At 39.6% G+C, this 20,397-nt stretch overlaps 1 protein-coding gene across 11 annotated transcripts in view; it reads right to left on the bottom strand.

Annotated features, from left to right (window-relative positions):
- CTDSPL2 (CTD small phosphatase like 2) overlaps positions 1 to 20,397 on the bottom strand; it is a 105,954-nt gene that overhangs the window by 50,609 nt on the left and 34,948 nt on the right. For all 11 annotated transcript variants that reach the window (XM_002825394.6, XM_054532743.2, XM_009249786.4 and 8 more), the window contains one exon: positions 17,375 to 17,584. In XM_002825394.6, the coding sequence (XP_002825440.1) occupies positions 17,375 to 17,560 (186 nt within the window). In that variant the 5' untranslated portion in view covers positions 17,561 to 17,584. The remainder of the gene's footprint in view (positions 1 to 17,374; positions 17,585 to 20,397) is intronic.

The raw sequence follows: 20,397 nt of genomic DNA, 5'->3' as shown, positions 1-20,397 counted from the left end.
ATATGTGAAAACACAGCAAGAGTACTCTCCTGCTTTTGCTTTGCAATAATATATTTATTTTAAATACATTTACTTCTAAATTTTAAGTTTTACATAAAAGTTATTTCAGAATTTAGTAATATTTTAAAATAAAATTTGTGGCCGGGTGCGGTGGCTCACGACTGTAATCCCAGCACTTTGGGAGGCCAACGCAGGCGGATCACGAGGTCAGGAGATCGAGACCATCCTGGCTAACACAGTGAAACCCCGTCTCTACTAAAAAATACAAAAAATTAGCCGGGCATGGTGGCGGGTGCCTGTAGTCCCAGCTACTCAGGAGGCTGAGGCAGGAGAATGGCATGAACCCAGGAGGTGGAGCTGGCAGTGAGCCGAGATCGTGCCACTGCACTCCAGCCTGGGCGACACAGCAAAGACTCCGTCTCAAAAAAAAAAAAAAAAAAAAAAAAATGTAACTTTTTAATACTTAATAATGAATCATTAGGTTACAACAGGGAGGTAAGAAGAGCTGTGATTTCAATCCATTGCTGCACTGCTGAAAAATAAGAAACTGACATATAGGATTCTCTGACTCACAAAGCAGTAAATCTATTCCAGAGACTCTAGATGCAATTGTAAATAACAAATGAAAGCATGATAAAGGTATCTTCCCTTTGACTGCATAAGGTTGTCTTACTACATCTTACGTAATAGAACATATGTAAATAGATGAGACTTATTTAAATGGTGACAATTTAGTATACTGTCATTTGAGAACAATCAGTTTTTTAAAAAGGAATTTAATATTTTAAATATATACACAATGAGTTCTTTAAAAGCAAAAAGTGGTTACAGTTTTTCAAACTAAAAATGAAAAAGCCTCTGAAGAATTTTTTTTTTTTTTTTTTTTTTTTTTTGAGACAGAGTCTTGCTCTGTTGCCCATGCTGGAGGGCAGTGGCATGATCTAGGCTCACTGCAAACTCCACCTCCCAAGCTCAAGCGATTCTCCCACCTCAGCCTCCCGAGTAGCTGGGATTACAGGTGCCCACCACCACACCCAGCTAATTTTTGTATTTTTAGTAGAGACGGGGTTTCACCATATTGGCCAGACTGGTCTCGAACTCCTGACCTCAGGTGATCCACCCTCCTCGGCCTCCCAGAGTGCTGGGATTATAGGTGTGAGCCACCGCGCCCAGCCTGAAGAATCTTAAAGTTATCACACTGCATTGGTTGAAAAGGGGTAAACAATATCAGAGAGATAAATCTTTGCATAGTAGATAGTGCTGAAAGTCTGCTAGATAAAAAGTCAATAAAAGAAGCATGCCCTCCCATTTTCCAATGCTAAGTTAAATCACTGAATGAAAGATTTATCTTCAAACATAAAAAAAGAAGTAATATCTAGTATGTAGAGAATTGTACTTCTGTGCCTTATTAATGTGGCCGGACTTGGTATTTTGCCTACATGTATTTATTTGATACCAGCACCAACTAATTATCAGAGTTTTGTTACTGTGAATGCATGGTAGCAAACACAAGTGGTGAATCCATTTATTTATTTATTTATTTATTATTTATTCATTGTCTTTCAGTCCATTCTAGAACAACTTGTGTTAACATTTGTGCTAGTTATGCAAGAGCAACGGTGTATATAGTAACTGGCACCTTAAGACAAATCAAGGCACTGAAACCCAACAGTCATTGTATTCTTTTCTTTTGAGATGGAGTCACCCAGGCTGGAGTGCAATGACGTGATTTTGGCTCACTGCAACCTCCGCCTCCCGGGTTCAAGCAATTCTCCTGCCTCAGCCTCCCAAGTAGCTGGGATGACAGGCATGTGCCACCATGCCCAGTTAATTTTTATATTTTTAGGAGATAGAGCTTCACTATGTTGGCCAGGCTGGTCTCGAACTCTTGACCTCAGGTGATCCACCTGCCTCAGCCTCCCAAAGTGCTGGAATTACAGGCGTGAGCCACCAAGCCCGGCCCATTGCATTCTTTATTGCCACGTTTAGCAAGTTGGGAGAGCCAGTTCCTCTCAAGAAAGTTCTTTCTTCTTTTTTAAAACAAAGACGACAGAGTCTCACTTTGTTACCCAAGCTGGAGTGCAGTGGTGTGATCTCGACTCACTGCAACCTCTGCCTCCTGGGTTCAAGCGATCTCCCGCCTCAACCTCCTGAGTAGCAGGGACTACAGGCGGGTACCACCATGCCCAGCTAATTTTTTGTATTTTAGTAGAGACAGGGTTTCACCATGTTGCCCAAGCTGGTCTTGACTCCTGAGCTCAGGCAATCCGCCCTCTGCCCTTCTCGGCCTCCTAAAATGCTAGGATTACAAGAGTTACAGGCGTGAGCTACCGCACCTGGCCCCAAGAAAGTTCTTGGTAAAGCTGTAAAACTGTTAAATCTCGGCCTTTATATATGAGTCTTAACATTCTGTGGGTGGTGGCTCACTCCTGTAATCCCTGCACTTTGGGAAGGCGAGGCAGGTAGACTGCCTGAGCCCAGAAGCTGGAGACCAGCCTGGGCAACATGGCGAAACCCCATCTCTTATAAAATATAAAAATTAGCCAGGTGTGGTGATGCAAACCTGTAGTCCCAGCTAGCTGAGGCGTGAGGATCACCTGAGCCTGGGAAATGGGAGTTAAAACAATGCAGGTTAAAAACAATAAGATACTCTACCCCTGTAGAAAGACTAAAGTTAAAAAGATTGACAATATCAAATACTGGTAAGAATGTGAGCAAGGGAAACTGCTTGAAATTGTTAAATGGAATGTTAGATGGTGAAATGGCTGGGCAGTTTCTCAAAAGTTAAAAAGTGTCTTCAACAAATGGTGTTGGGACTTAATGAAAATGAACATGCAAAATAATGAAGATGACTTCTAACCTCACACCATCTATAAAAATTAACTCAAATGTATCAAAGAGCTAAAAGTGTAAAACTGACGTAAGAAAATCTAGGGATACGGCTGGACGCAGTGGCTCACGCCTGTAATCCCAGCACTTTGGGAGGCTGGGACGGGTGGATCACAAGGTCAGGAGAACGAGACCATCCTGACTAACACAGTGAAACCCCATCGCTACTAAAAATACAAAAAATTAGCTGGGCGTGGTGGCAGGTGCCTGTAGTCCCAGCTACTAGGGAGGCTGAGGCAGGAGAATGGCGTGAACCCGGGAGGCGGAGCTTGCAGTGAGCTGAGATTCTGCCACTGCACTCCAGCCTGGGCGATAGAGTGAGATTCCATCTCAAAAAAAAAAAGAAAATCTAGGGATAAATCTTTGTCACCCTGATTTTGCCAACAGTTTCTTGGATATAACACCAAAAGCACAAGCAACAAAATAAAAAATAAACAAAGTGGACTTCATCAAAATGTAAAAGTTCTGTGTTTCAGAAGGGGTCCACAGAATAGAAGAAAATATTTGCATATCTCTGAAAAGGGATTTGTATCTAGATTATATCAAGAACTCATGGCTGGGTGTGGTGGCTCACACCTGTAATCCCAGCACTTTGGGAGGCCAAGGTAGGCCGATCTCTTAAGCCCAGGAGTTTGATACCAGCCTGGGCAACATAGTGAAACCCTGTCGCTACAAAAAATACAAAAATTAGGCCTGGCGCGGTGACTCAAGCCTGTAATCCCAGCACTTTGGAAGGCCGAGGCAGGCGGATCACCTGAGGTCAGGAATTCAAGACTGGCCCGGGCAACACGGTGAAACCCTGTCTTCATTAAAAATAAAAAAAATTTGTCGGACGTGGTGGCACGTGCCTGTAATCCCAGGTACTCAGGGGGCTGAGGCAGGGGAATCGCTTGAACGCAGGAGGTAGAAGTTGCAGTGAATAGAGACTGCGCCACTGCACTCCAGCCTGGGTGACAAAGTGAGACTCTGTCTCTAAAAAGTGGGGGAAGAAACTAGCTGGGCATAGTGGCACATGCCTGTAGTCTCAGCTCCTCAGGAGGCTGAGGTGAAGGATCACTTGAGCCCAGGAAGCAGAGATTGCAATGAACCGAGATCATGCCAAAAAACAAACAAACAAACAAAAAAACACATCTCTTACAACTCAATAATAAAAATAATACAATTAAAATACAGACATTTCTCTAAAGAATGTAAATGGCCAAGAAGTACATAAAAAAGGTACTCCATACCATCAGTCATTAGGGAAATGCAAATCAAAACTACGACATACTGCTTCACACTCACCAGGATGGCTATAATAAAAAAGACAGACAATTACAAGTGTTGATTGTCCTCAAGACAACCGGAATCCTCATATTTTGCTAGTGGGACTGTAAAATGGTGCAACCACTTTGGAAAACAGTCTGGCAGTTCCTTAAAAAGCTAAACACAAAGTTATCATATAACCCAGCAATTCAAGCTCCTACCCAAGACAATGGAAAATAGATGTCCACACAAAAATGTATACATGAATGTTCACAGCATTCTTCATATGGTCAAAATATGAAAAAAACCCAAATGTTCATTAATTGATAAATGGATAATCAAAATGTGGTATATTCATACAACAGAATATTACTTGGCAATAAAAAGGAAATACTGATATAATACATGCCACAACACGGATGTACTTTGTTTTTTCTCTCTCTCTTTTTTTTTCTTTTTAATTTTTATTCAATTCCCAGGACACAGCCCCAGGAGATCCTGAGAACAAATACACCATGGATGCACTTTGAAAACATGCTAAGTGAAAGAAGTCAGACATAATAGACTATGGTTTCATTTACATGAAATGTCCAAAACACAGCAAAATCCATAAAGACAGGAAGCAGATTAGTGACTGCTTAGGGCTAGAGAGGAAGGGGAAATTTAGGAGCTAGAGGTCTCTTTTGAGGGTGATGAAAAATATTCTAAAGTTGAGGCAATGGTTGCACAATTCTGTGCATGTACTAAAAGTACTGAATTTATACTTTAAATGAATGAATGAATGATACTACTATACAACATAGTGCTGTGCCTATACTTTACTATATTACATATTTGAAGTTTTCTAAGACAGTAGATCATAATAAAGGGGCAGGGTAAACTCTGGGAGGTGACAGATACGTTGATGGCCTTGATGATGGTGATGGTTTCACAGGAATATACTTATCCCCAAACTCATACAGCTGTATACATTAAGTAAGTACAGCTTTTTATATAAAAAAAATAAGTAAATAAAAGCTTCTACACTCCAAAAAAATGAGTGAATTTTCTGGTATATAAATTATATCACAATAAAGCTGCTACTAAGAAGTTAAGCATACATCTTATGATCCAGCAACATCAATCTTATTTATCCAAATATTCATAACAACTTTATTTATAATAGCCAAAAAACAGAAACAACTTAAATAGACAAACTGTGGTAGACTCACACACAGGAATACTACTCGGGGAGGGGAGGGGAAGGAATAAACTACAGATACATGTGGTAACGCGGAAGAAACCAAAAAATGTATGTTGTGTGTGTGAAGGAAGCAAGATACACTGATTATAATCCTATGAAACTCTATAATGACCTGAGTGGTTGTCTCAGGTGATGTTGGGTATAAAATAAGTACACTTTTTGGTCATGTGCATAAATCTGTCAGAATTCAAGAAAACATACACTTTGAACAGGTGTATTTTACTGTGTTTAAGGTTTTTTTTTGAGAAGTCAATATAGGAGGATAAATAAAATTCTAAAAAATAGCTAGTTCACTCAAATGACAGGAAAAGAGAAACAAAAGATGGGACAAATCCAGAATACATAGTAAGACAGAAGACATTAAACTCAAACGTATTAATAATTACATTAAATATAAATAGACAAAATATGCCAATGTAGGCTGGGCGTGGTGGCGCACACCTGTAATCCCAGCACTTTAGGAGGCCAAGGTGGGTGGATGATCTGTGGTCAGGAGTTCAAGACCAGTCTGGCCAACATGGTAAAATACTGTCTCTACTAAAAATATAAAAATTAGCTGGGAGTGGTGGCAGGTGCCTGTAATCCCAGCTACTCGGGAGGCTGAGGTAGGAGAATTGCTCGAATCCAGGAGGTAGAGGTTGCAGTGAGCCAAGATTGCACAGCTGCACTCCAGCCAGGATGACAGAGCAAGACTCTGCCTTTAAAAAAAAAAAAAAAAAAAAAGCCAATGTAAGTATATATACACAGGTTTTATAAAGGCTGGAAAAAGATATATCGTGCAAATAGTAAGAAAGAAAACTGTATGGCTATATCAATATTAAAATAAACTTCAAGACAAATATTACTTGAGATAATGAGATATCATAATATTGACAAGAACAAGTCATACGCTTATAAATACATGAAGCTTCAACATACATGAAGCAAATATTGACAGATAAGTGAAGTAGACAAATGCACAAAAATAAGTGATTTTAACATCCCTCTCTTAATAACCAATAAAACAAGTACATTAAAAAATAAGATAGCTGACTATGCAGTCGCCATTCTTTTTTTTTTTTGAGACGGAGTCTCGCTCTGTCGCCCAGGCTGGAGTGCAGTGGCGCGATCTTGACTCACTGCAAGCTCCGCCTCCCGGGTTCACGCCATTCTCCTGCCTCAGCCTCCCAAGTAGCTGGGACCACAGGCGCCCGCCACCACACCCGGCTAATTTTTTTGTATTTTCAGTAGAGATGGGGTTTCACTGTGTTAGCCAGGAAGGTCTTAATCTCCTGACCCTGTGATCCACCCACCTCGGCCTCCCAAAGTGCTGAGATTATAGGCGTGAGTCACCACGCCCGGCCGCCATTGTTTCTTTACTTCTTTAATAAACTTGCTTTCACTTTAAAAGAAGATATAGAAAATTAGAATATTATCAACCAATTGGATCTAATTGATATTTATAGAATACTGCACTGAAAAACTCCAAAATATCACCATATATTCCCAAATACATATAGAACATTCAACAAGATAGAATACATGCTAGTAAGTACCAAAAAATATCAAAGAAATCAAATTATACAGAGTATATTAATATTCTTGAATCAAAATGAATAATCCATGGGTCAAAATAAATCACAAGAAAAATGAAGTAATAAAAAATAGTGTATCAAAATATATGGCATATAGAGAAAGAAGTACTTTAAAATTCATACCTTTAAATACCTACATTAGAAAAAAAGAAAAGTGTAAAATTAATGTTCTAATCGAGGAAGTAGTAAGCTACAGCCATAGGCAAAATTCAGCACACTAATTGTTTCATATGGGCAAGAAAGTAAAAATATTTTTTGTAATTATAAATAGTTGGAGGAAAATACATTAAAAGAACAATAATATTTCATGGCACATGAAAACTATATGAAATTCAAATACAGTAGTTCCCCCTTATGCTCACTTGATACCTTTCAAAACCCTCCAGTGGCTGCCTGAAACCACAGATAGTGCCAAACACTACATATACTGTTTTTTCCTCCATATATATACACCTATGATAAACCTTGAGTTATAAATTAGACACAGTAAGAGATTACCAATAAAATAGAACAATTATCAGCATCACTAGTCTTGTACTCTGGGGCCATTATTAAGTAAAATATGGATTAATTGAATACAAACAGAGTGGTATCTACACAGCTGATCTGATAAACAAGAAAGCTACTAAGTGACTAACAGGATTACAGCATATACATATGGATACTTGGGCAAAGGGATGATTAATGTCCCAGTTGGGATGGAGCAGGATGATGTAAGATTTTATCATGCTACTCAGAAAGGTGTCTAATTTAAAACTTACCAATTATTTCTGAAATTTCCCATTTAATATTTTCAGACCCTGGCAACCACAGGTAACTAAAACTATGGAACACAAAACCAAAGATGGGGGGGAACTACTGTACCAGTGCCCAAAGCCATGTTCATTCATTTATGTAGCCGTCTACAGTGGCAGTTGAATAGTAGCTGCAACAGAGACAATATTGTCCACAAAGCCTAAAATATTTCTTACCTGAAATATTTACAGAAAAAGTTTACTGATATCTGATTTAAGCTCTCACTTCGAGAAGCTACAAAATTAAATCAAATTGAAAACAGAAAATACTGAAAATAGTGGAAATCAATTAAACAGAATGAACAGTTAATATTAAAAATCCCTTTGAACGAATAATGAAATTGATAAACCCAAGCAAGACTCATCAAAATAAAGATCGATAAATTATCTAGATTAGGAATGAAAACAGGAGCACCATTACAAATTCTATAGACAGTATTAAATTAATAAATACCGACAAAATATGATGTCAAATAAATCAACTTAAATTCCTTAAAAACATGTATGACTAAAACAAACAACAAAGAGAAAAGCTAAATAATCTCATCTATATTAGAGAAACTAAATTACAGTAAAAGATATCCCACAAAGAAAATTCCAGTTACATTTTAGAAATCCCACTCCAGAATTCAACAGTGAATTCTGCCAAATATTTAAGAATGAAATAATATCAATCCAACACAAGCTCTTTCAGAAGAGGAGGAACAGTCCTCAACTTGTTTTATGGCACTAGCTTAATCTTAATCCCAAAATTTAAAAACATTACAAATCAAGACAAAACTACAGAATAAATCCTCCATGAATACAGATATAAAAATTCTTTCAAAAAAAAATCCCCAGCAAATCAACTCCAAGTTATGATTTTCCATTCAAAAAAAATTTATGTACTACTCTACATTAAAAGAATAAGAGGGGCCTGCCACAGTGACTCATGCCTGTAATCCCAGCACTTCGGGAGGCCGAGGAGAGTAGATTACTTGAGGTCAGGAGTTCAAGACCAGCCTGGCCAACATGGTGAAACCCCATCTCTACTAAAAATACAAAAAATTAGCCAGGCATGGTGTCACGTGCCTATAATCCCAGTTACTTGGGAGACTAAGGCAGGAGAACTGCTTGAACCTAGGAGGCAGAGGTTGTGGTGAGCTGAGATCGCACCACTGTACTCCAGCCTGGGCGAGAGAGTGAGACTCCGTCTCAAAAAAAAATAAAATGAATAAATAAATAAGAAAAGAATAAGAGAAATCTGAAGCCGAAAAGCCTTTGAGAAAACTCAACAACAAAATAAAAACATTTTACAAATAGGAATAGAAGAGAACTTCCACAAACTAATAAAAGATAACTAAGAAAAACATCCAGCCAACATCATATCTAATGGTAAAACAAATTCTCTTCCCCTAAGGACAAGGCAAGGGTGTTGGCTCTCACCACTTCTACTGAACATGGTACTACAGATCCTAACCAATGTAATAAGTGAAGAAAAAAATAAGTCCCAGTGATGACAAAGGGTAAGCAAAACTCATTATTTGGCATATAACATAATTATATATGCATAAAACAAGACAGAACCCTAGTTCCTTTAGTGGAGAACAGTATTTAGAAACCAAGATCTGGGTGCTACGTGCACACAGTTCAGCAGACAGAGCAAGGAAATAGAATCATGTGCCACACAATGTTTCGGTCAACAGCAGACCACATATAGAACAGTGGTCTCATAAGATTATAATACTCTATTTTTACTGTACCTTTTCTATGTTTAGCTATGCTGAGAAACCTAAATACTTAACATTGTGTTACAACTGCCCATGATAATCAGTACAGTAACATTATGTTTTGTTTTTTTTTTTTGGAGACAGAGTCTCACTCTGTCACCCAGGCTGCAATGCAGTGGTGCAATCTCGGCTCACTGCAAGCTCCGCCTCCTGGGTTCACGCCATTCTCCTGCCTCAGCCTCCCGAGTAGCTGGGACTACAGGCGCCCGCCACCGCGCCCAGCTAATTTTTTTTTTTGTATTTTTAGTAGAGACGGGGTTTCACTGTGGTCTCGATCTCCTGACCTCATGATCCGCCCGCCTCGGCCTCCCAAAGTGCTGGGATTACAGGCGTGAGCCACACCTGGCCAATCAGTACAGTAACATTCTGTACAGGTTTGTAGCCTAGGAGCAAAAAGCTATACCACACAGCCTAGATAAGTAGTAGAATACACCATCTAGATTCACATAAGTACTATGATGTTCACATGATGACAAAATTGCCAATTAATGTATTTCAGATTGTCAAGTGACACATGACTAAATATAAATACATGCTTGTGTGTGTGGTGGTGGGAAGAGAATGAATGAATATGAATGAATCTTACTGTCATTTCCTCCATAAATTCAACCAGTTAGTGTGAGCTGATTTTTTTTTCATTCCATAGTAAGTGGCAAATTACCTCAATTAATCAAGTAGTTAAAGAACACAACTAAAGAAACTTAATAAGGCCGGGTGTGGTGGCTCATGCCTGTAATCCCATTACGGGAGGCCAAGGCGGGTGAATCACTTGAGGTCAAGAGTTCTGGCCAGGCGTGGTGGCTCATGCCTGTAATCCCAGCACTTTGGGAGGCTGAGGCGGCTGGATCACCTGAGGTCAGGAGTTCGAGACCGGCATGGCCAACATGGTGAAATCCCGTCTCTACTAAAAATACAAAAAAATTAGCCAGGCATGGTAGTGGGTGCCTGTAATCCAAGCTACTCAGGAAGCTGAGGCAGGAGAATTGCTTGAACCCAGGAGATGGAGGTTGCAGTGAGCCAACATGGTCCTACTGCACTCCAGCCTGGGTGACAGAGTGAGACTCTGTCTTAAAAAAGAGTTCAAGACCAGCCTGGCCAACATGGTGAAACCCTGTCTCTACTAAAAATACAAAAAATTAGCCAGGCACGGTGGCACATGCCTGTAATCCCAGTTACTCGGGAAGCTGAGGCAGGAGAATCGCTTAAAACCAGCAGATGGAGGTTGCAGTGAGCCAAGATTGTGCCACTGCACTCCAGCCTGGGCGACAGAGCAAGACTCCGTCCAAAAAAAAAAAAGAGGAGGAGGAAAATTCCCAAATAAAACTACAAAGTTTGGCAAATCAGAGCTAAAGAGTTTGAACAAAGTCTTCATCTAATCATGTTTTTCAAACTAAGAAATGCAACCCATCAATGTATTATCAAATCAATTTAAATTAATACAATCACCTTTAGAAGAAACAAAACAGAAAAGAAAAATCAGAGCACATCACATAAATCAAGGGTCATTTTTGTTTTACATGTAAGTATTAGCCATGTGTTTCTTTTTGTAGACCACAGTTAAAAGGTCTAAAAACAGGTATTTCATTAAAACTGCATTCATATGGAAATTTATGATCCTTAACTGTAACATCATTTAGTTAAGAATAGAGGAAAAGGTCATTTTGTTATGAGGAAAACTCTGGAAATACCGTATTTGGAAAAATATAGAGATTCATGGTAGAAAACAAATATATTTTAGTTGTGAGGCCTTCAATTACATATTAGAAATCTCATTGCGCTAAAAAGCAGAAAGGCTGCACATGAACAATTCCTGAATAATCTTGCTGATAATTTCATAAATCTGAAGTCTTTGAATCACAAAATCTGTATTTGAGAGACCAAAGATTTCATTCACACTGAATAGTGTCACCCCAAAGTTTTATGCTGAAGCAGTTTTATGTTGAAGCCCTAACCTGAATACTTCAGAATGTGACCATATTTGAAGATAGGGCCTTTAAAAAAGTAATTAAAAGGGTTTTCTTGCCAGGTGTGGTGGCTCACGCCTGTAATCCCAGCACTTTGGGAGGCTGAGGCAGGCAGATCACTTAATGTCAGGAGTTCAAGACCAGCCTGGGCAACATGGCAAAACCCCGTCTCTATTAAAAATACAAAAAGTGGCTGGGTGTGGTGGCACACGCCTGTAATTCCAGCTATCCAGGAGGCTGAGGCACGAGAAACCGCTTGAATCCAGGAGACAGAGGTTGCAATGAGCTGAGATAGCGCCACTGCATTCCAGCCTGGGCGACAGAGCGAGACTCTGTCTCACATACACACACAAAAAAAGGAGGATTTCTTCAGGTGGCCCCTAAAGAAGTATGACCAGTGTCTGTAAAGATGCAGACACAGACCATACACAGACCGAAGACTGACCATGTGAGGGGTGTGAGGGGCAGCCATCTATAAGTCAAGAACAGAGATCTAAGAAGGAAGCATGTTGGCCAACATCTTGTTCTTGGACTTCTAGACAGTGTCCAGCCCTTTGACAGAGAATAATAAAGGAGGAAAAATACAGGTATCAGTTAAATATATCTGGGTTTAAATCCTAGCAGCGTCACTTATTGGAGATGCAGTAGTATACAGTGGTTAGGAGTGTAGGCTCCGGAGCCAGGTAAACTAGGCTCCAGCTTTGCCACTTAAAACTAAGCAACTTTGCACAAGTTATTATTTAACCTCCCTGTGCCTCAGCTTCCTCATTTGTAATATAAAAGTAACACCTATCTCATATGGTTTGTAAGGCTTAAATTATTACACTTTAAACACTGAGGACAGTGCTTGGCAAATAGTAACTGCTCAATAACTATAAGTAGGAGCTGTCGCGGGCGTAGTGGCACATGCCTGTAGTCCCAGCTACTCGGGAAGCTGAGACAGGAGAATCACTTGAACCCAGGAGGTGGAGGTTGCAGTGAGCAGAGATCACGCCATTGCACTCCAGCCTGGGCAACAAGAGTGAAACTGCATCTCAAAAGAAAAAAAGTAAAAGCTGTCGTATTGGTCTTCATTGTTATTTTTTAACCTGGGTAGGTTATTATTATAATTATTGTTGTTATTGTTACTATTGACACTGCAAATTACCTAAATTCACTAAGTCTGTTGTTCTCATCTATAAAACATCAAAAGATGGTTAATATTCAATAGGTTTTAGCTGTGAACTCCTACCCAAATTTTGAAAAAGACAATGACACTGTATTTAAGATACATACATAAGCAAGCATTGTCTAGATACTCAAAGCAATTTTAGAATATGTGATTAAGAATATGGTTCATGACATTGTAGATAAGAAAGCAACAATAATTAAAAGCCATATAAGCTCATTAAGACTAATATGTGACAAATTAACCACATTATTTACTCCTAACACAGGATTAGTTGTCTGGGAAAAGACAACTGTGATTTCGCTCCGATTTTAGTAAAGCATTCAAATATTAATTTCAATAATAATCTTATAGAATATGATTTTTAAAATCTGAGTTCAGTTACATTATAAAGTAATACACTATAAAGTGCATTTGTAGCTGTATGAAAAACCTTACCCAAAAATGTTAATTAATAAATAAGACAGCCCAGCACAGTGGCTCATGTCTGTAATCCCAGCACTTGGGAGGCCGAGGTGGGCAGATCACTTGAGGTCAGGAGTTCAAGACCTGCCTGGCCAACATGGCAAAACCCCGTCTCTACTAAAAATACAAAAATCAGCCAGGTATGGTGGCAGGCGCCTACAGTCCCAGCTACTCGGGAGGCTGAGGCAGGAGAATCACTTGAACCCGAAAGGGGGAGGTTGCAGTGGGCTGACATCGTGCCACTGCATTCCAACCTGGGCAACAGAGCAAGATTTCGTCTCAATCAATCAATCAACATTAGCTTACAAACAGATTTTTGCCCGATCTTATGTAATATCTTTGAGTAATGAGGCATTAATGAAAGATCTTAGATTTAGTTAAAACAAAAAAAGAAACTTGGACAAAAATTTCTATAGAAAAATCCTCCTGAGTGGCTGGGCACGATGGCTCACGCCTGTAATCCCAACACTTTGGGAGGCTGAGGCGGGCAGATTACTTGAGGCCAGGAGTTCAAGACCAGCCTGGGCAACATGGTGAAACCCCGTCTCTACAAAAATACAAAAATTAGCTGGGCATGGTGGCACACACCTATAGTTCCAGCTACTTTGGATGCTGAGGAAAAGGATCGCTTGAGACCAAGCGGCAGAGGTTGCAGTAAGCTGAGATCGTGCCACTGCACTCCAGCCTGGGCAACAGACCGAGCCTCCGTCTCAAAAAAAAAAAAAAAAAAAGTCCTGAGTGTTCTAGTTCAAGGGTCCCCAGCCTCTGGGCCATGGAACGATACCAGTCCATGGCCTGTTAGGAACGAGGCCACAGAGAAGGAGGTGAGCGGTGAGCCAGCAAGCATTACTGCCTAAGCCGTATCTCCTGTCAGATCAATAGTAGCCAATTCTCATAGGAGCACGAACTCTAGTGTGAATTGTGCATATAGAGGGATCTACACTGTATGCTCCTTATGAGAATCTAATGCCTGATGATCTGAGGTGGATCAATTTCATCCCCAAACCATTAACTAAACCCCACCCTGGCTGACCTGGTCCCTGGAAAAAGTCTTCCCTGAAACCAGCTGCTGGTGCCAAAACGGTTGAGGACTGCTGTTCTAGTTGACATGAGCCAAAATTTGCTGACCAACAGAGATTAAGCTACTAAAGAAGGACAAAAGTATAATTTAACATAAAACCACAGTAACAGCAACAATTCAGCCAGGCGCAGTGGCTCACACTTTGAGAGGTCCAGGCAGGCAAACAGCTTGAGACCAGGAGTTTGTGACCAGCCTGAGCAACATGGTGAAGCCTTGCCTCTATTAAAAACTACAAGTAATTAGCCAGACATAGTGGCAAAAGCCTGTAGTCCCAGCTACTTGGGATGCTGAAGTGGGAGCATCACCTGAGCCGGGAAGTCGAGGCTGCAGTGAGCTGTGACTGCACAACTGCACTCTAGCCTGGGCAATGGGAATCAAAGAAACAATTCACTGTCAAAAGAAGTATGCTGATCCTTGAACAACCTGGGTTTGAACTGTATTGGTCCATTAATACACAAATTTTCTGCCACCTCTGTGACAGAAAGACCAACCCCTCCTCTTCCTCAGCCTAGAAGATAATGAGGATAAGACCTTTATGATGCTCTACTTCCACTTAAATAATAAACATATTTTCTCTTCCTTATGATTTTCTTAATAACATTTTCTTTTTTTCTAGCTTACTTTATTGTAAGAATACAGTACAAAGCCAGGTGTGTAATACCAACACTTTGACAGGCCAAGGTGGGATGACTGCTTGAGGTCAGGAGTTCAAGACCAGCCTGGGCAATATAAATGAGACCTCATCTCTTAAAAAAAAAAAAAAAGGGAGAGAAATTTTAAAAATAGCTGGGCATGGTGGTACATGCCTGTAGTCCTAGCTACTCAGGAAGGTGAGATGGGAGGATCAACTGAGCTCAGGAGTTCAAGGCTGCAGTGAGCTATGATAGTATCATTGACCTCCAGCCTGGGCAATAGAGTATTGCCTGTGACATCCTGTCTAAAATAGAGACATCCTGTCTAAAAAAAACAGAATACAGTATAGAATACACATAACATACAAAATATGTGTTGAATGATTGTTTATGTTATTGGTAAAGCTCTGGTCAACAGGAGGTTATTAGTGTTAAGTTTTTGGAGAGTCAAAAGTTTTATGTGGATTTTCAACCACATGGGAGGGTCAGCATCCCTAAACTCCACATTGTTCAAGGGTCAACTATAAATATGAATAGAATTCTGAAGACATAACAAAAACCTATCTTCACTTCTCATTTTTATCTTTCATGAATAACAGATAAAGGTGACCAAGATGATGATAAATATCATATGTCATATAAGGAAAACTAGAAATAGCTGCCCTGTATAATGACGGAAGGTTTGTACCTGCACATGTAAGGAAACACAGTATCTGTTTTCAAGTGGAAAAAACTACAAAAAAGTAACATGAGAAAGCAAAAAGATGAGGATGCACTTTATGACAACTAGAGCTGCTCAGAAGAATGAAGTAATAATATGTAGCAAGGTTCCCATCAACAGAGGCTGATGACAACCCATTAGGAATTTATAGAGATGGAAATTCAGGTTTCTGGAAGATATTTCATCTTTGCTATATGATAATACTAGAATATTTTCTCAGTTTACATAAATTTAGAAACTTTTTAAAATTTCTAATTACTTAAAATTAACAAAGAAATTATAGTATTAGAAACAAACAAAAACAAAAAATAAAACCACCAAAACAAAAATTAAAACCCTATGCAAACCAAGAATACTTCCATATCTTGCCCAGTGACTTACAGTAATTAGGCTTTGTTAATTCTATTACAACAAAATCTATCCCTATGAACAAGTCAGTCAGTAATTTATTTTTCTGCTTAAGAAAGTAATAAACTTCCATTATAATGAAAAATTTACCATATAAATAGTTATTCTAAGAACACAAAAATAGTAAAGTCATAAAAAAATCTACACACAATCAATAACACTATATATTGATAGAGTGCATTAAAGTTGATCAAACTGAGGCCGGGCGCAGTGGCTCATGCCTGTAATCCCAGCACTTTGAGAGGCCGAGGCGGACGAATCACAAGGTCAGGAGATCGAGACCATCCTGGCCAACATAGTGAAACCCCGTCTCTACTAAAAATACAAAAATTAGCTGGTGTGGTGGCGGGCGCCTGTAGTCCCAGCTACTTGGGAGGCTGAGGCAGGAGAATCACTTGAACTCGGGAAGCGGAGGTTGCAGTGAGCGGAGATTGCGCCACTGCACTCCAGCCTGGAGACAGAGCGAGACTCTGTCTCAAAAATAAATAAATAAATAAATAAAATAAAATAAAATTCATCCAACTGCTTTTCTACCTGTTGTACCATCTAATCTGAAAACAACTCTGAGACAGACAAAGCAGTTGGTATCAGTGCCATTTTACTATCTTTCTGAGGTTCGGGGGGTAAATGACTCTCTCCTTAAGTCACTCAAGTTGGTCCAGAATATGAATCTGGAGTACAAGACTCTTGGTCAGTGTCCATTCTTTCTTTTAGTAATGTTCTTTTCTCTTTAATGAAGCAATACATCTTCATCATACAAATGTTAGAACTTGAACAGATGAGAGACATCACTCCTTAGACAGTGAATATTAACAAGAAACTTTTTCTTTGAAAGAAAATCAAAGTAAAAGAAACAACTCAAGTAAAAGAACAAGTAAAAATGTATTTTGCTTCCCATAATACTATGTTGAAAAAGCAGAAGGCTACGTGGATTAGTTCAGTGGAATAATGTTCTTCTTAAACTGCCATTAAATATTCTGCATGTAAAACTCTTAGAAGTAAAATTAACACCAAAACGTAGATTTTGGTGCACTATCAGATTTCTCATCTACACATGCTTAGAGAAAATATCATAATTTTCACTTTTTCTTTTTTGAGACGGAGTCTCGCTGTCGCCCAGGTTGGAGTGCAGTGGTGCGATCTCAGCTCGCTACAGGCTCCGCCCCCCCAGGGTTCAAGCCATTCTCCTGCCTCAGCCTCCCGAGTAGCTGGGACTACAGGCGCCCGCCACCTCGCCCGGCTAATTTTTTGTATTTTTTGTAGAGACAGGGTTTCACCGTGTTAGCCAGGATGGTCTCGATCTCCTGACCTCGTGATCCGCCCACCTCAGCCTCCCAAAGTGCTGGGATTACAGGCGTGAGCCATCGCGCCCGGCCAATTTTCACTTTTAATGATATGAAAGTATATGGTAAAATCATTACCTTAGGTGTGCTTCCTTTAATAAATTTTTTAATTGAAGACAACAAGCCGGTTTCATTCTTCGATGGTTTTTCTCCTCCTGAAGGCAGGCTATCATCAACCTCTGAATATTTCCTCTTTGCTCTGGCAGTGCGTTGTGTTTGGATTTGGTTTGACTGCTGAGAAGCTTTCCGTGTTCTCAGCCTCATCTTTTATGGGTGCCACATGTAAAACTATAAGAGAAAAATAATAAATGTAATAAAAAATTAAAAGTTATTAAATTCAACCTTCTCTACCCAAATGTGCCCAGCTTATTTAATAAAAATATCTTGGCTAAAAAAACAAAAGACCTAGATTCTAGGAGACTGCAGTAAGAAACCAACATTTTAAGTAAAAGGCATTATGCTTTATACTTTATTTATATTATCCCAAGTAACCTTCCCAACAACCTCTGAAATATTATAATATATCCTATGATCTAAAGTAAGGATAACACCAAAGAGTGTGCATGCTCTTTACATAATACTATACTGCCTGCCAACACTACTATTCGTTTAATCATTCGTTCGGCAAACATTTATTGCATACTTAGTCACATTCAAGGCACTGGGCCAAGTAAGAATTGAGTAAATAGTAAACAAGATAAGGAAAGGTTTTGCTTTTCTGTAACTCATCAGGTAGTGGAAAAGTAATGTCAGCCAATGAATGAATGAATTCCATGAACACAATTCTAATAATCAACAACCATATAAGTGTAACAACAGAATTTGGATCATTTTGAGAGAGTCCTATCTTACCACATTTAATGATACTTTTAAAACGATTCACATCAGAAAGAAAATATGAGGCTATTTATTTGAGCTCTCTCGTTTTATAGGTAAGACAATTAATTGCTGGCAAAATTGTCCCAACATTTAGAATTAAAGACATAACTGAATTAGAATCTGTGAAACAGAATACAAAGAATACTAAACGAAGAATTAAGAGATGTGAATTTTAGTCCTACTCCAATCATGGCTCATCTGTAGTCACTTAGTTATGTTTTATCACATGTATAAAAAAAAATTTACCTTACCATCCTGAGGCTCAAAACGAAAAAAGGATTAGTAAAGGCTATAATGTGCAAAGGACAATAAAGCTATTCACCACAGTGGATACTCACAGAACAAATTAACTCCAATTAAGCACTCTAAACTCTAAACGTACAGAAATTCCTGGCAAAGATTAGAGTCTCAGAAATTGTTTTTAGTAACTCAACAAAACAATCATAGAAAAAAAAAGAAACTTTTTAAAAAATAGAAACTACAGGCTGGGCACGGTGGCTCACACCTGTAATCGCAGCACTTTGGAAGGTCAAGGCAGGTGGCTCACCTGAAGTCAGGAGTTCCAGACTAGCCTGGCCAGCATGGAGAAACCCTGTCTCTACTAAAAATACAAAAATTAGGTGGGCATGGTGGCAGGGGCCTGTAATCCCAGCTACTCTGAAGGCTGAGGCAGGAGAATTGCTTGAACCCGGGAGGCGGAGGTTGCATTGAGGAGAGATCACGCTATAGCACTCCAGCCTGGGCAACAGAGAGAGATTCCATCACTACCCTCCTTCCCCCCCGCACCATCCCCCCAGTCAAAAAAAGGGCCACACCAATAAACACACAAAGGGTAACAAAGCAAAGCAGCCTTCTTGCTGACATGGAGAGTTTTAGTAGTCTGGATATAAGATCAAACCAGCCACAGCATTCCCTTAAACCAAAGCTAATCCAGAGGTGAAGAAGCTGCATAAGAAAAGTTTGAAGCTAGCACTGTTTGGTTCATGAGGTTTAAGGAAAGAAGCTGTCTCCATAATATAGATGTGCAAGGTGAGGTGAAGCAGCAGGTGCTGATATAAAAGTGGAGGCAAGTTATCCAGAAGATCTCGCTATGTCCACCAATGAAGGTGGCTATACTAAAACAACAGATTTTCTAAGTAGACGAAACAGCTTTCTGTTGGAAACAGATGCCATCTAGGACTTTCACAGCTATGAGAAGTCAGTGCCTGGCTTCAAAGCAGGCTGGGCACAGTGGCTCACGCCTGTAATCCCAGCATTTTGGGAGGCCAAGGCAGGTAGATGGCTTGAGCCCAGGAGTTCAAGACCAGCCTGGGCAACATGGTGAAACCCCATCTCTACAAAAAATACAAAAATTAGCTGGCCATGGTGGCACATGTCTGTAGTCCCAGCTACCTGGGAGGCTGAGGTGGAAGGATCACTGAAGCCCAGGAGGTTGAGGCTAGAGTAAGCCAATACCGCACCACTGCACTCCAGCCTGGGCGACAGTGACAGCCTGTCTCAAAAAAAAAAAACAAAAAATAAAAATAAAAAAAGATCTAAAACTGACACCCTAACATCACAATTAAAATAATTAGAGAAGCAAGGGCAAATTCAAAAGCTAGCAGAAGAAAAGAAATAACTAAGATCAGAGCAGAACTAAGGGAGATAGAGACACAAAAAACCCTTCAAAAAAATCAATGAATCCAGGAGCTGGTTTTTTGAAAAGATTAACAAAATTGACAGGCCACTAGAAAGACTAACAAGAAAAGAGAGAAGAATCAAATAGACGCAGTAAAAAATGTTAAAGGGGATATCACCACCGATCCCACAGAAATACAAACTACCATCAGAGAATACTATAAACACCTCTATGCAAATAAACTAAAAAATCTAGAAGAAATGGATAAATTCCTGGACACACACACCCTCCCAAGACTAAACCAGGAAGAAGTTGAATCCCTGAATAGAACAATAACAGGCTCTGAAATTGAGACAATAATTAATAGCCTACCAACTAAAACAAGTCCAGGACCAGATGGATTCACAGCCGAATTCTACCAGAGGTACAAGGAGGAGCTGGTACCATTCCTTCTGAAACTATTCCAATCAATAGAAAAAGAGGGAATCCTCCCTAACTCATTTTATGAGGCCAGCATCAACTTGATACAAAGCCTGGCAGAGACACAACAAAAAAAGAGAATTTTAGACCAATATCCCTGATGAACATCAATACAAAAATCCTC

Source organism: Pongo abelii, chromosome 16, assembly GCF_028885655.2.
Source record: "Pongo abelii isolate AG06213 chromosome 16, NHGRI_mPonAbe1-v2.0_pri, whole genome shotgun sequence".
NCBI lineage: Eukaryota > Metazoa > Chordata > Mammalia > Primates > Hominidae > Pongo > Pongo abelii.
The sequence above is the reverse complement of the archived record's forward strand: the minus strand, read 5'-3'. Positions and strand labels throughout refer to the sequence as shown.